This window comes from Calypte anna, chromosome 5 (assembly GCF_003957555.1).
Source record: "Calypte anna isolate BGI_N300 chromosome 5, bCalAnn1_v1.p, whole genome shotgun sequence".
In the NCBI taxonomy this organism is placed as follows: Eukaryota; Metazoa; Chordata; class Aves; order Apodiformes; family Trochilidae; genus Calypte; species Calypte anna.
In genome coordinates, this window is record NC_044250.1 from 15,538,904 (window position 1) to 15,555,933 (window position 17,030).

At 45.2% G+C, this 17,030-nt stretch overlaps 1 protein-coding gene across 1 annotated transcript in view; it reads left to right on the forward strand.

Moving 5' to 3' along the window:
• Positions 1-17,030, forward strand: part of MUC6 (mucin 6, oligomeric mucus/gel-forming) — a 46,763-nt gene that overhangs the window by 25,691 nt on the left and 4,042 nt on the right. Inside the window, 17 exon segments of the mRNA XM_030451552.1 lie at positions 366-517; positions 1,445-1,586; positions 2,056-2,166; positions 2,533-2,718; positions 3,128-3,367; positions 4,278-4,434; positions 5,164-5,307; positions 5,818-5,880; positions 6,839-6,886; positions 7,742-7,924; positions 9,811-9,858; positions 10,217-10,450; positions 11,119-11,162; positions 11,250-11,544; positions 11,547-12,059; positions 13,565-14,014; positions 15,841-16,428. Of these exon segments, the coding sequence (XP_030307412.1) occupies positions 366-517; positions 1,445-1,586; positions 2,056-2,166; positions 2,533-2,718; positions 3,128-3,367; positions 4,278-4,434; positions 5,164-5,307; positions 5,818-5,880; positions 6,839-6,886; positions 7,742-7,924; positions 9,811-9,858; positions 10,217-10,450; positions 11,119-11,162; positions 11,250-11,544; positions 11,547-12,059; positions 13,565-14,014; positions 15,841-16,428 (3,598 nt within the window).

The following is a 17,030-nucleotide window of genomic DNA, read 5'->3' on the forward strand; positions in this document are numbered from 1 at the left end:
CCCACTACCTGGTAATTAGTGGCACCTGGTTGCCTCATTTCACTACATCTTTACATTAGGGAAACAGACTAATTGGGAGAATTGTAATAAGCTTCTGTTGTACTCTGTCTGAAGGATTGGTAGCACCTTAATATATATTTTTCAGAGTCTTCAGGTATGTTTAGTATCTCCCACAATCAGTGCATCCTACAGTTTCAGTGACACTAGTTCAATTGACTTGTATATTAGTATGAGAAAAATCACAAAACTGAAAGCAAGTCAAAACTAGGCTTTAGCACAGGCTCTTAACACCATTCACATACAAGAGAAAATGCATCTCACAGTTGTTGGGTTTTTTCACTTTGCAATCTGCTGATCTCTGCCAGATACCCACTAAATGTGAATCAGGCTGTGTCTGTGTGGATGGGCTGTATGAAAATCCTGATGGCAGATGTGTTCCAGCTGAGGAGTGTCCATGTGAATATGGTGGCCTTGCTTATGGAAAAGGGGAACAGATCCAAACTGAATGTGAGAGCTGGTAAGAATCACACAGTTTGCCTTTACAGAATCAGAGAACAGTCATGGCTGGAAAAGACTTCTGAGATCACTGACTCCAACCATACACACACACAACAAATAAACCAAATAAACAAATAAACCCCTGCAATCTCCAGGCCCTGAAGTGCCACATCTACACATTCCTGAAATATCTCCAGGGATGGGTGACTCAACCACCTCCGTTTCACTAAACTGTGTAAAATTTTTGTACTGAACAAAAGCCTTTATTTAGCCTTTTAGGAGCATCAGAAAGGGCATCAGCTGAATGGAAGGAATACAGTGACAAAGCACAGAGGTGATACAGAGCAGCTCAACATTTCACAGTACATGTGTTTGTAGAGATGAGAGTCATGGCACTGGCTTCAAGGATAATTTCTGCCCCATGCTTATTGAGCAGTAAGGGCACCCAGCAGGGCCTGGAACTGAAACCTACATGAGGCCATGGATTATAAGACCCCCCTAAATAAAGATAAAGGCAGAATCTTCCTTTTCTGTGGATAAAAGCAACCTCCACAGAAGATGGTTTCAATCTCATTAGCAGTATTCTCAAAGTACATTATTCCCTTTCCAATTACTAATCCAGTATTAAAAAACAACCAACAACACCCAACCTACACAGAACAGTGACATCTGTTCTCATTAAAAGCAAAATTAATGCAATTTATATTCTTTCTTTCATGAGAAGAAAAAAAGCTAGAATTACTTATGATTTTTTCTTTATCATGAATACATTTTCTAGGCAGTCCATAACTTTCAGTTGAGGTTCTTACCTTAGCTGTAACTAGGTCACAGTGTACAGCAGTCAATTAAATGAACACCTGATCTATAAAAGTGCATGCATATAAAAAAAGCAGGTTAAGGTAGAATTCCTGTGAACCCTGAGCATGGTTTCTCTTCTCACTCCTAGCACTTGTCTGAAAGGCAAATGGAAATGTGTTCAGAAATCCAAGTGTTCCTCAACCTGTAACCTGTATGGAGAAGGCCACATCACCACCTTTGATGGACAACGTTTTGTGTTTGATGGCAACTGTGAATACATATTGGCCATGGTAATCTTCCTCTTGCTGCTTATTTTGGCAGTATCTTAGCATCAAGAAACAACCTGATTTAAATGACCAATGAAAATATCTAGAAAGCATGTATAACCAATAGAGCACTTTGAATCTTTATAAACAATGTGGGTTTATATGTTCCCCTTATTTCAGTATTTAAGATAAAAAGACTTCTCAAAACATGGGGTGCAATTACAAACAATTCTGCATTTAGTAACATGTTTAAATAATCATTCATACCTATGTATTCCATACCAGCCAACTATGTCTTTTAGGAAAGTGATGTCAGGTTGACTACCACATCAAAGGTCAAAACCAGGTAGAATTGGATTCACATTTAAACTTTATTTTTTTATGGTCCTATCTCTTAACATGGAAGACTCCAGAGACAGAATCTATATGGGGGTTGTATTTTTTTTGTGGTTTGGTTTGGTTTTTGGTTTGGTTTCTTTTCATTTCATTTTAGGATGGCTGCAGTGTTAGTAGACCTGTTTCCTCTTTCAAAATTGTTACTGAGAATGTCATCTGTGGGAAATCAGGGGTTACCTGCTCCAGATCCATCCGCCTTTACCTTGGGGTAAGACCTCACTTCTGCTCTTATACAGCCAAATAATTATTTTAAAACTCTTTGTTTGCCTTTTGGAAGCTTTAGCCATGTCTTTGCAGTGATGACTTGTAAGTGAAAATGCATGCTGAATCTAGAGATACACCCTGAATCCAGGGATAACAGACTGTTAGTTCCCAGGGTCCTCATTTCTACCCTTTGACAAATGGGTGCAATATTTCCCTTTTTCCAGGAAATTCTGCCATGAATTTTCAAAAATAGATGGGAGTGTCAGGACAGTCCATAGTAGCACAGTGTCTGGTCTTTGGCAACATGGCACAGAGTAAGAAAAACACTGAAACTTGATAAGTTATAACATCCAGATAAATTTTCTTCCAGAACTTGACATTCATATTGCGAGATGGAACCTTCAGTATTTCTGGGGAAAATCCTGGAGTACAGTACAAGGTGAAAACAAATGCCCTGCACCTGATGTTTGATATTATTATCCCAGGAAAATACAACATGACCTTCATCTGGAATAAGCACATGAACTTCTTCATCAAGATCTCCAGAGAATCACAGGTATTACAGAACAGCTTCCTCAGGACACTGTCCTTTCACTCTGTGTGACCTGCAGTGGCTTTCTCTATGATGCCAAAGGTTTTCCAGAGGTGCTACAAGCAATTCATTTTCATTATCTCCAAAACAGCAGAGACTTTCACTTGAGGCTGTTTTTTACTTTGCTGCATTGAGGACATTTTTGAGAGAAGTGCTTGTGTTTTATGCAGCTGCACGGTTGAAATTAATCTCTAAATGATGACAGTTTGCAATTTGGAGGCAAACACATTCATCCCCTGATGAACAGAACCTCATAAAGAATGTGTTTGTAGATCACATTCACAGCTGAAGCATGGGCAGCTGTCAGATATCAGAAGGGAAGGTAAGTGATTGTAACTGGCTAAACTGACACCTCTGCTTGCCTTTCATCTAGGAAACCATATGTGGTTTGTGTGGGAACTATAATGGCAATATGAAGGATGATTTTGAAACTCGGAGCAAGTATGTGGCATCAAATGAGTTGGAATTTGTCAATTCCTGGAAAGAGAATCCTCTCTGTGGGGATGTTTACTTTGTGGTGGACCCCTGCAGCAAGAACCCTTATCGTAAAGCATGGGCAGAAAAGACATGTTCCATCATCAACAGCCAAGTCTTTTCTGCCTGTCACAACAAGGTAGGAGTTGGTTTCTTCTTCATTTTATTTATAGGCATAATCTGTATCCTTCAAAAACACTCACACTCCTACACCTTATTTTCTCTTCCCCAATATGTTTTAATAAAATATAAATCAAATATTTTATGGCTCTCATTTTTTAAATCTCCAACCTTTCTTTTTTGTACTTCAGCAGCTCTTTTGTAAGCACAAAAGCTAAGTATGGCATTGGCTAATTAAAAGTATCAGAGTGAGAAAAGAATAAAGAATTAAGCATCAGAAATTAGTCAGTCTGTTGATGATGCCTGGAACTGGTCAATTTACTGCTTACTCTTCTGAAACCATTTAGGCTTTACTAGAAAACTGAACTAAAGAAAAGCCTAAAAACCCTTATTCTCATCAACAGTTCACCAGCATTACCCAAAAGCTGATGAGATCAGCTCAAAAGCAATATATCATCAACTCTCCTTTTTGCTTTAAGCTGTCCACTTTGTGGACATGAGAATATCTCAAGGTTCATCACAACCAGGCCTTCTGGAGGAAGATCTCCACTTTCAGGAGGTCAAAACACAAGAGAAATGTGAATAATGCTGCAGTGTTCACACATATTGGTGGAATACGGACAGCAGAAAAACTCAGTGGCTGAATGGATGTGGGGCTTGGGGTTTTTTAGCTGCCTGTGCATAACATGTTCAGGAACAGTATAATTTTAAAATTATGTACCTGGCAAAACATCATCAGCTTCTGCTGCTGGTGTGGAGACACCTATGATCTTGCTAAAAGATTTTGATGAAGTGGGACTGCAATTACTTTGGAAAGTGTTCAGATAAATAGCAGCCACTCACACTTGCTGTTGTTGAGCCCAGGGGAAAAAAAAAAACCACCTTCTTCAAGAATCCCAGGAAATTCCTGACCTGTCTCTCCACCCCAGGTGAATCGGATGCCCTACTACGAAGCCTGTGTCAGGGATTCCTGTGGCTGTGATGTGGGAGGGGACTGTGAGTGCATGTGTGATGCCATTGCAGTCTATGCCATGGCCTGCTTGGAGAAAGGGATCTGCATTGACTGGAGGACCCCCGAGTTCTGCCGTGAGTTCCTCTGAGGTCTCTCTCAGTGTTGTGGCTGTGGGGATGTGACAAGACAGCTGGTGGCTTCATAAGCAACATAATGGTTGCATTTTCTCTATACTTCAGTCACCTGGGTTTTGAAATCTGTAGTGCTCAGAAATCTGTAGTTTAGCACTTCTGCTAAACAAACCAAAATATTGTATCAGTTTTTACTATGGAGGAATGAGAGAAAATAATGTGGTCACAGAAAGGCAGATTGTTTCTTCTGCTGCTACTGTACACTGAGCTGTCAGTTTGTCAGCAGAGGGAGTATGAAGTTATAAAGTATGGCTTGCTTTAGCTATGATGAAACAATATTCTGTGTGGATGTCAAGGAAACAGAGACAGCTGTGTTGGCTGCAACACTGTAAAAACAGGAAAAAGATATCAAGGTGTTCCAGACCACCATATGCAGAGGAGCAAAGAGGATGAGTGTGTTATTACATCAGAGATGACAACTGCAGCATTCATTTATCTTTTTAACATTTCACTATGTTCTACATTAAAAATTGTGGAAATGCCTGCATAGTGCAAACTGACTTTACTGGAGAGTAAATGTCAAATTACACCAGAAGCTAATGATTTGTGACAAAATTCTTATTTAAACTGCTTGTTTAAATAAGATTTTTTGTCCTCCTTTTAGTACTTTTAAAAATGTCATGCCATTGGTTTTTAAAAAAATCTGATTTCTCTCTTGTTACCCTTTTCTAGCTGTCTATTGTGAGTATTACAATTCTCATAAAAAACCAGGAAGTGGTGATGTTTATTCCTCTGGCTACAACAGTGACAACTGCATCTGGCATTACAGGCCTTGTAATTGTCCAAATCAAAACTACAAATATGTCAACATTGAAGGTAATGAGCTGTACTGGTGTGATGAGGAAACAGTAACACAGTCAAAATTTTCAGTGTTGTTTTTTAAAACCAGCCACATCACAGTTAAACAATGGTATTTTAACTGATGTTTTCTTTAAAGCAGTTTTGCTGAACTTTATGTTCCTACAACTGCTTTAAATACATAACCAGTTCAATGCCTGTACTACACCAAGCTTTATATTTAGCTCAGCCTAGCATGTACATAAATTCTGTGACTTGTATCAAAAGAATATGGTGTAATTAGGTATGAAGACATGTAGAGAGAGCAGTTAATATTTTTATTAGACAAGTGGATATAGTTGAGAATCCAAAAAAATTACCACATCAGACCCTTCTTCTGAGGATGACATTGGAAATGCTTACCTAATAGCTGATGTTGTAACCAAAACTATTTGTAATAACAGAAATGTATTTGCAGATTGTAAAGAGCATACATTAGTTGCTGTTCTCTCAGAAAAACAAAACAAAGTGCTCTTCCCCTTTCTGCAGGCTGCTATAACTGCTCTCGTGATGAGTATTTTGACCATGAGAAGTTAAGATGTGTGCCTTGTGGTAAGCAGCTACCTATATATGTATTCTCTTTCCCTACAGTAACTAGAAAGCAACACTTAAAGAAGGTTTCTTAAAGAAGGAATTTTTCCTAGTAGTTCTCAGGTAATAATGAGAGCTCATCCAAACATAACTTCCCCTCAAAAGAACCCTCTTATTGTATTGCTAGTGTGCAAAAACTTCAGTTTGCAAATAAAGAAAAGAATTAAAGGAAGGCTGAGGGGAGGGAATGTTACAAAGAAGCTGGATGACCCTGATTAGTGTTAGCTAGAAACACGGTAAGTTACATTTCCTGTACTTTTCAAAATGTGGGTTTTCCTGGCAGTGCATTGCTGTCCTGATCTGCATGCAGGGCTGCCCCAGCAGAGCCAGGGGCTCAGATTTTATCAATACCTTTCATATAAAAAAAAAACAACAACACAGCCAAGAAGATCATACCCAGCTAATGGACTCTACTTGGCAAATACCTTTTTAGAGATTTTTAATTTTTTAAATTAGTTTAACTTCAATGTTATTGCTATATTATTTCCATGAAAACCTACCTCACTGAATAATGGTTTGGGTAGACTCTTGGTGAACAGTTTGGATTTTCATGCAGATGCAAAAAACTCAAGAACAATTGGACTCACATTAAAGAATTATAACTTGTGTAACCGAGATCTCTCTCATCTAGAGTTCTCATTCCCATGTGTCCATTATTCCTGAAAAGCGAGATGATCTTAAGCATAAAAATTGCAAGAAAGTTATCAAAAGCCTACTTGTCTTCATTATTATGATATATTGATTTTTTTATTGTTGTGTAATTCCACTGATGTAAAGTTTTCCTTTGAAATATGTAACAAGAAGCCTTTTCAGAAATAACTAACATAATCCTTTGAACCATCTCTGAAATTTGCCTTATATGGAATATTTTAATATGCTTTTACTCACAAATCTAACCTGTTCTACCTTTCCACAACAGGAGATGAGAGCATTAGTGCCACACCTGAAACATCTGCACCTGCAACAGGTTGGTTTCTGTAGCTGAAGAAACTGATGAGTATGTCCTGATGTGCTTTTATGGAGGCATCAGAGAGTTTCATTACCAGTGTCACATGCCAAAGATGCAGTCATAAAAAATAACTTGGCAAGACAATTATCATGAAAATTTTCAGAGAAATATGTTAGAATTCTCAAAAGAACAGACAGACAGAGGCCCCATCCCTGGAAATATTCAGGGTCAGGCTGGACAGAGCTCTGAGCAGCCTGATCTCATTGAAGATGTCCCACTCATTTCAGGGGGTGTGACTGGAAGGCTGTTAATGGTTCCTTTCAAACAAACCTTTTCTATGATGTACAAAATCTCACTAAAATTCCCATCACAGTTCTTAATGGTGACTGTCCACATAACTCTTAGGACAGTTAAGAAGTTCTTCATGGAAATATATGGCAGAGTACTGCAAATCCCCAGAGCCTGATCCAGGAAGGGAAGCTTCATTACACTGATCTTTGATAGAAATTCCACTAATTTTCCTGCAGAGAGATGGTTTTGGGAAAAGTTACACTGTTGACTGTCTGAATAATAAAATGCAATTCCATCTCTGCTGCTCTGCAGTACTGATGTCAAATTTGCATTAAAGTGATGAAGAAAAAAAAAACCATATAAGGCTTCTGCTCAAACTTGTGTTTTAATGTAATACCAAAGGATGAGACAGATAATTTCTCTCAAATGTTTAATCTAAAAGGTAATGGTTTTTAATAGGAGTTACTACTAATATAATAGTTATTCAGTGTTTTTACTTTAAAAATATTTTTCAATTTACATAGGTGTGTTATACATACATTATCATGTCTTACCCTTTAATTTTTCTTTTTTTTCTCTTAGTAACAGCAGTGCAGCCTGAAGTAACAAGAAGCTCTGCAGCACTTACCCTACCCAAAGTACATAGTATTTCTTCTTCTGGAGCTACTATATCAGCTGAGACCATAAATCCCACAATAACCTCAAAAACCACAGTTCCAAGGTCTTCATCAGCATCACCTCTTGTCTCAATAAAGTCAGCAACTGGTAGGTTTTTACTGCTACTGTCTAAAATAAATAGTAGTAAACTCACTCTATACATCACTGAGATTTCAAACCATTGCAAGCTTAAACATCCATGTTGAAGACTCCAAATCCTGAAGCAGGCAAAGCAGAATTCCAGAAGGGATTTTGCAGACCAGGAATGTTCAGAAGCATAGACTGGAAGTGCAAAGAAAGAAGGGATACAGGCACTAGGTAAACAATAAAACCAAAAATCACTTGCATCATCTGAGAAGCACATTAGAAGCTCTATAAGCAGTAGGCTAGCTCAGCTGCACTTGAATTTATTAGCTCAGCTGCAGACTCTTTTCCACAACTGGTTTGGCTTTGCAGTCAGATTCAAGGAGCACCCAGCCTGTTAACTAAGAATATGAGCCAGCTCCAAAGCATAAGAACACAGCTATCAGGATTCTGGAGTCCTGCTCTCAGGAGGATGACTTCAACAGAAATTCCTTTCTGATTCTGTGGCTTGTGGAGACTTAATAATAAAATATAGCTTCCCACCAACATGCACCTAGAAGAAGTCTTCCTAGACACAGGCTATGAGGGAAAGAAGAATTAAAAAGAGGTCCCACAGAAATCAAAACACAACTTCAAAGGCTGCCATTGTGACAGATTTGTGTACAGGGACAAGCAAAGGGCAATGGTCTTATGTTATTTAGTTTGGTAATTATGGAAAGCTGAAACTGGCCAACTTGGACCATCAGAATAGCCAGTGAAGCTGTCATTTGGGCAAAGCCCATACAGACTTTAGCCAATAAGATAATTTCATAGAAAAATTATATAAAAATTATCCAATACAGAAAATGAGAACAAAGAAATATATGAGAAAATAGAAAAGAAATATGACCAGAGAAAGATTCAGCAATCTCATGAGAACATGAATACAAACAAACAATGATATAGATAATACTCAAACCACCAAGGGGGAAAACTGTGTCTCTGGGGTATGGGTGGCTTCTTCAAAATTCATCTATATTCAAATATTCACTGAGTAGATTATTCACATTATACTATTTACCTTTGCTCCAAAAGAACATACAACATCAACATTTACCACAGCAAACATGACTACAGTCATCACTCCCCCTGCCATAACCACCTCTACAAGAAGAACCACTTCCATTAAGCCAACACACACACCTCTCACCTCATCAGCCCCTGCTTCAGCAGAGATGGAGAAAGTGAGCACACCACATCCCAAGACAACTATCAAAAGGGAAATGACAACCACCTCAATACCTACTCAATCTGTGTCTCAAATCACAGCTTCCAGCAAGTCTGAGCTAACAACAGCAGGTAAATACCTCTTCTTGACATCTGCCAGGTGAAACCATCACTCACGAGACTGATGTATCAATGTATTCCTTATAAAACCCCAAACAGTCTTACAAGTGGTCTTAACATTGCAAATAGGTAGGAAAGGAGATGAAGAACTGGGATACAAATGGAGATTTATGTGTCTTGCTAATGGAGCAAATATCTGGCACACAAATTTCATCTCAAACCTCACATTTCTCTCTGAGGCCATAGTCTACATTTCCTCCAAATTTAGGCAATATCTCTGTGCTTCAAAGTATGTTCTTGAAAACTCATAGGTTGCAGAATATGTGTTCCCCTGAGCCATTGTAACAAATTCTCCCCCCCAAAAAAAGAATAAGAAAATTGGGATGTCAGGTACTTCATGTGCTAAGATGAATGATCTCTGAGGCTCTATGACACTGAGAATTGCCAGGTTAGTGACTGACACCAGAAGCTGAGTTTTGTGCCAGTAATTACAGCTTCCTCTGAGGAGCTATTACAACTCACTTTAACAAGGAACCTGACCAGCTCCCACCCATTACTCAATTCCATTCGTCTGTACTTTACAGAGAGTGAGAGAACTCAGGCAACCACTCTGCTCCACCAAGTCCCAGTAGGTGAGTAAGAAGGAGCTGAGAGGTGCCCTTGGCCTAAGACTCTGCATCACTTACCCAAGCTTTCCCAGATGATGTTCTGGAATGCCTTGGAGGGGAGACATGCACATCCAGAGGGGGATGTTCTTTCCTCAGGAACCTTCAGGAAGGGCAGGGGGTGCTGGATGACCAGAGAGCACCCTCCAGGCCCAGTTCTTGCCCCATGTTTTTTTGGGTGGGGAGCCATTGGCCCATTTGTCCTTCTTGCCCACTTAGTGGGGTCAGGTGCTGCCTTGGTGCTTCTGCCTGGGAATTGCCCACTTCCTTTGCCTCCCCCTCCTGCCCCACCATCCTAAATCAACCTCTGCTTTTCTCTCTGTAGCTGTCACTCACAGAAGAACAACAAAGCCACCCCCAGTGCAGCACCTAATCACACAGAAGACCACCCCTGCCATTCCAGCCAGCAGCACCTCTGTCCCAAGCCCTGCCAGCAGCCCAGAAGTCCTACTGGAAGGATTGTCTGCAAGCCCCAGCTCCTCACCTGCCACCTCAGCCTCATCCTCTTCTGTCCCATCCTCAGCTGTGTCCTTGACAAGGCTGAGACCATCACATCCTGGTAAGGCTCTCTCTGGCCCTTTGTGCTGTTCTGCCAGCTCCTTCCAGCTCCCAGCATTCTCTTTTAAGATGTCTAACACAGGCTTCAGCTTTGGTATTTGTTCTCAGCTCCCATGGGATTCCCAGGACCAAGGCAGGTCCTCCTCCCTTGGAGGGGACACACTTCATGGGTTTGGCTCTGGGGTATCAGGGTACAAACCTATTATTTCCTGCCCTAGGACTGGCAGTCAGAGAGAAGTTAACACACCCTCCCCTCCCCTTACAGTGGTGCCCTGTATAGAATACAGGGAATAGAAAGGGGGGGGAATAGAAGGCAGTGAAACTGGAAACATATCTCCAACCTACACCTCAGGACAGTTTGGAGTGAGACACAGAATACAAGGAATATTATCCACCCAGTGAATACCCAGGCCCTGGAACACCCACGACAAGTGTGGGTAGACAAATGCCACCTCCATGGCACCTGGATACAGAACAGCAACCAGTAGAGGGTTGGCAAGAAGGGGTACCCTGAACTCCAGGATGAAGTACTCCCACTTAGACACAGCTGGCTTCAAACACCTGGGTTGTCTTCCTGCTGCTGACAGCCTAGTCTGTGGAGATGCCACAAGATGCTTAGTCTGGAATCCCTCCAAGGCCTCAGCCATTCGTTCATCCCTTTCTTTGTAGCAAGGGAGCCAACCAGAGCTAAGATTCCAAGTAGTAAACTCTGAGTGCTCTGGTCAGGAGAGGGGGAAGACTCATGAATGGGCAGTGCCTGTCACTTCAGTAGCTTCAGCACTCCCTTGCAGCTATGGAAGCACAGTCTGCAGGAGGCAAAGCACAGAATACCTGTCAGCCAGTTGGAAGTGCATGTGAAAGCTGAGACATCCTCCCACCTGAGGAGCTCCAGGGCAAAGGAGGAAAACACAAATAACTGCAGGATATCCTTCAAAACCATAACAAGCCTGCACTTATCAGAAGCAGGAAAGGATGAGATACTTTGAGGGACCAGAAACCCACCAATTCATCTTGGAAAAACCCACAATATGGGGGAAATGCTCTAGATTTCCTCCACCATACAGTCCCATAAAGCTTCTAGCCCAAAAGCCAGGACTTTAACACCCACCCTTATTTCTTACCTGCTAAGCCTCAATCAACCTCTGCTTTCCTCCCCACAGCCTTCACCCACAGAGAGACAACCCTGCCCCACGTGCTGCCACCTCTCAGCACCCAGAAGACCACTGCCACCACCTCCACCAGCACCACCACCTCCAAGACCTCTGTCTCCAGAGAGGCCACCCCTGCCAGCAGCACACCCCTGACCCTGACCAGGACCTCGCCAAGTCCCAGCTCTGCCCCTGCCCCCAGCAGCCCTCTCAGCACCACCCAGCTCACAGCTCCCACCACTTCCACCCTCTCCTCCACCTGGGCCACAGCCCCCAGCCCCAAGCCTACCCCTACAGCCCTGAGGCCCAGGCCCTCTTCCCTGAGGAGCAGTGCTCCAACTGAGTCTGCTGCACCAGAGTCCTCTGCACCCTCCACTGCCCAAACCAGCCCTCTGCCTTCACCTGCTGCTGCTTCTCCCTCCTCCACTGCATCCTCACCATGGACCAGCTCCTCACAGCTCAGTAAGCCTCCCTCCTGCCCTCCCCACTTCTCTGCCTTACCCTTTCCCTTTTCCTTTCCCTTTCATTCCTTTCCTTCATTCCTTCCTTTCCTTCTTTCCATCCTTCCTTCCCTTCCTTCCCATATCCATCCTCCACTTGCACATTTCTCTAGGGACTTGGCCCTCCCTTTCCTCTCCCTTTGCCACTTGAGCCCTGGTGCCTTCCTGGGACTGCCCACTGCCTCTGCTGGGGCTGCAGCTGATTTTTATTCCTAGCAGGGTGCCTGGGGCTGCTTTGCAGATGTGTGTCCAAGAGGGTTTGGAGGCTGCACACAGGCTTTAGGTGTTCCTGAGGAGTGCCAGCACAGCACCCAGGCTTCCTGGTTGTCCTGCTGCCTGCCTGGGAGTGGGCAGGAGGTTGGTCAGGGACAGAGCCAGGAGAGCTGACCCAAAGTGAGTGACCAGGGAGACAGTCCATACTGCAGAATGTCACAGTGAGCAGGAAGCCAGGGTCAGGAGAGTTTGTCCAAGGCAGAATCTGAGAACGGTGGGGGTTGGAGGGGACTTGTGGACATCAGATAGGCAACAGTGCTGGTCAGGCAGGTTCACCCAGAAGAGGAGGCATTCTGGGAGGTTTTCACCATCTCCAAAGAGGATGACCTTGGAGCCTCAGTGGAGAGCCTGTCCCAAGCTCTCTCACCCTCAGTGTAAAGTTTTTCCTCACGTTCAGACAGACCCCTCAGTGTTTCTCTTTGTGCCTGTTGCCCCTTGCCCTCTGGCTGGGTAACACCACAACATCTGACACCCCCCCTTTAGCTCTTTATCAGCACTGGTAAAATCCCTTCTCAGCCTTCTCTCCTCCAGGCTAAGCAGAGCCAGGGCTCTCAGCCCTTTCTCACAGGAGAGATGCTCCAGTCCCCTCGTGGTCCTCATAGCCCTGTGCTGGACTCTTTCCTGGAGTTCCTTGTCTTCCCTGTTCTGGGGAGCCCAGCACTGGACACAGTACTCCAGATGTGGCCTCACTGGGGCAGAGTAGAGGGGGAGGAGGATCCCTTGCTCAGGGACTGGTTGGGCACTGGGCAGCAGTGAGAGGAGGTGAGTGATGGCCTTTGCATCATCTCCTGGATGAGCTTTGGCTGCCTTTTCCTTTAATGCTTTCACTACTGGAAACTGTATTGAGATGCCCTGGGTTGGGGGTTTTGTTTTTTGGTTTTTTTCTTGTTTTTGCCTTTCTGGTTGCCTCCCCATTCCCCCTGAGCAGAAGCAAGTGAATGTCTGGGTTGGTGCTCAGCATCCAAGCTTCAGCCAGGGTCCCCCAGCAGGACCTGGCACACACACTGACCCCAGCTGTGTCTGAGCAGTGTGGGGAGGAGGCAGAGATCCCCTGCCCCCTCTTCCTCAGCAACACCAGTGGGACACAGGGCTGCTGATCCTCACCAAGGCCCTGACCCAGGGCTTCTTCTGACTTCCCCATTCCCATTCCCTCCTCCTGCCCCCCTCAGCTGACCTCTGCTTTCCTCCCCACAGCCTTCACCCACAGAGAGACAACCCTGCCCCACGTGCTGCCACCTCTCAGCACCCAGAAGACCACTGCCACCACCTCCACCAGCAGCACCACCTCCAAGACCTCTGTCTCCAGAGAGGCCACTCCTGCCAGCAGCACACCCCTGACCCTGACCAGGACCTTGCCAAGTCCCAGCTCTGCCCCTGCCCCCAGCAGCCCTCTCAGCACCACCCAGCTCACAGCTCCCACCACTTCCACCCTCTCCTCCACCTGGGCCACAGCCCCCAGCCCCAAGCCTACCCCTACAGCCCTGAGGCCCAGGCCCTCTTCCCTGAGGAGCAGTGCTCCAACTGAGTCTGCTGCACCAGAGTCCTCTGCACCCTCCACTGCCCAAACCAGCCCTCTGCCTTCACCTGCTGCTGCTTCTCCCTCCTCCACTGCATCCTCACCATGGCCCAGCTCCTCACAGCCCAGTAAGCCTCCCTCCTGCCCTCCCCACTGCTCTGCCTGCTCTTCCCAGCTTTCTGATCCCCCTTGCCCTGAGGAAGTGCTGTTTGATACCCAACCTAAACCTCCCCTGGGGCAGCTTCAGGCCATGTCCTCTCCTCCTGTCACTCATTGCCTGGGAGAAGAGCCCAGACCCCCCCTGACTGCAACCTCCCTGCAGGAGCTGTGGGGAGTGATCAGGTCCCCCCTGAGGACAGGGGGAGGATGAGATCCCAGTTCCTGCTGGCCACACCACTCCTGATACAAGCCAGGACCCCACTGGCCTCCCGGGCCACCTGGGCACCCTGCTGGCTCCTGTTCCAGCAGTTGTCACCCAGTGCTCCCAGGTCCCTCTCTGCTGGGCTGCTCTCAGCCACTCTTCCCCAGTCTGTAGCCCTGCTTGGGGTTATTGTGGCCACAGTGTAGGACCCTGCACTTGGTCCTCTTGAACCCCAGCCCCTTGGCCTCAGAAGTTTTTTCTGAGTTCTTGCAGAAGGTCCCAGCTCACCCAGGTTGGTTTTCTTCCCTGCCTGCTCATTTTTCAGCACACAGCACAGGCTGCTCCTGACCTTCATCATTTCATTCTTAAAGTAAGCCCAACCTTCCTGTGCCCTTTTGTGTTTGAGGGCTCCTTCCCAAGGGACTGTCTGAACCAGTGTCCTGAACAGACCAAAGTCAGCCCTCCACAAGTCCTAGGCAGAGGCTTTGCTGAGGAGTCTCCTAATTTCAGAATGCATTGACAATTCCATTGTATTGTGGTTGCTGTGCCCAGGACACCCCCTGAGCACCACATCTTCCACCAGCCCTTCCCTGGTCCTAAGCAGCAGGTCTACCAGGGCAGTGCTCACCAACAAGAAGTTGTCATCCTTACATTCCAGAACCCTCCTGGACTGCCCCCTTCCTGCTGGGTTGTACTTCATAGAATCATAGAATCATAGAATCCTAGGGGTTGGAAGGGACCTCGAAAGATCATCTAGTCCAACCCCCCCTGCCAGAGCAGGGCCACCTAGAGTACATCGCGCAGGAACGTGTCCAAGCGGGTTTTGAATGTCTCCAGTGAAGGAGACTCCACAACCTCCCTGGGCAGCCTGTTCCAGGGCTCTGTCACCCTTACAGTAAAAAAATTTTTTCGAATATTCAACTTGAACCTCCTATGCTCCAATTTACACCCATTACCCCTTGTCCTACTTCCAGCAGGTATCTGGAAGGCTGAAGTCCCCCATGAGAACAGGGGCTACTGAACATGAGACATGGCTGAGCTGGTGAAAAAATGTCTTGTCAGTGCCTTCATCCTGGTCAGCTGCTCTGTAGCAGAGTTTCACTCTGAGAGCAGCCTCATGGGCCTTCCCCTTGACCTAAACCCACACACCCCCTGCCTTGGTGTCTCTAACATTGTACTCCAGGCATGCAAACCACCTCTTGGCATGTAACACCACCCCACCACCTCCATCTCCTTGCCTGTCCCTTCTGAAGAGCCTGTGGCCATCCCTTGCAGCAGGAATCATCCCAACAGGTTTCCAGGATAGCAATGAAGTCCTGGTTTCCCTGGTGCAGAATAGCTCCCAACTCTTCCTATTTCTATCCCATGCTGCAGGCATTGGCACATCTGCACTTGAGCCGTGGTGTGGGTATCACCTCCAGCTCACTGAGTGATAATCACTTAAGCACAGTTCCCCTTTCTTACTGCTGAATGATTTCTGACTGCCAGGATTATTCTCCCTTCCCTTCTCTTCCCCTCCCCTCCCTTCCCTTCTCCCTTCCCTTCCTTTTTCCCTCCTGCCCCCTCAGCTGACCTCTGCTTTCCTCCCCACAGCCTTCACCCACAGAGAGACAACCCTGCCCCACGTGCTGCCACCTCTCAGCACCCAGAAGACCACTGCCACCACCTCCACCAGCAGCACCATCTCCAAGACCTCTGTCTCCAGAGAGGCCACCCCTGCCAGCAGCACACCCCTGACCCTGACCAGGACCTCGCCAAGTCCCAGCTCTGCCCCTGCCCCCAGCAGCCCTCTCAGCACCACCCAGCTCACAGCTCCCACCACTTCCACCCTCTCCTCCACCTGGGCCACAGTCCCCAGCCCCAAGCCTACTCTGCCCCTCTCTACTTCAATTCGTTCCACTACGTATTTTTCCTCTGAAAACATCACATTCAGTCCCCATGGCAAAACTTCCTCAGTGGCAGTTCCCACCAGCAGCTCTGCTAAGTCCACTCCCAGTTTCATTCCAGCCCTTTTATCTACAACAGTTACTTTTACCCCCAGTGTTGTTACTGCTGCTTCTACAGAGTCACCTGAAAGGACTTCTTTGGAAACCAGGACACTGACAACTCCCCACACTACATCATCTGCTTTCACCTCTCTACTTTCAGCATCCTTGTCTTCTGTTGTGCCATTACCAAAAGGTAAAGTACAGCCACCTCATTTCTTCTACCATGTTTTTGGTTTCTGCACATCCTTACTGAGTCTGTCATTTCTTCTACTATGTTGTGGGGTTTTATTTCTATGATATCACCTCTATGCATTGGCTCCATTTCTTTTTGTGTTTCTTCTGCAGTACTTGTGTGAGGTCTTTGATTTTACAACACAGGTTTCCTGCTACATAGGGATGTAAACATTAAGAAGTGTGAGTTAAGGAGGCTGCCTGCTTGCATATCCAAAATTAAAGAATTGTCTTTTAAATCTCAGTTTAGCAGCCTAAGAAAGAGCCTGCCCAAATAAAAGGTAACTCTTGACTTACCCTGCAGTCCTGCTTACAGCTCTCTCATGCTCTTTCTGTGCACCCAAGCATTTGTTGCTCTCCCCTGCAGGATACAGAGGAGTTTTCAAGGTATAGTGATTTTTTTTGTTGTTGTGGGTTTTTTTTTTTTTTTTTGTTCCTGAGCACAATTAGAACCAAATACATTTTAGCTGAAGGAACACCAGATTTTACAACCTCTGCACAGTTTCATGGAAAGGGAAGCACACAAAGCAACACCCTCTCTACTGGTTTCAAATGGAGCTGTCC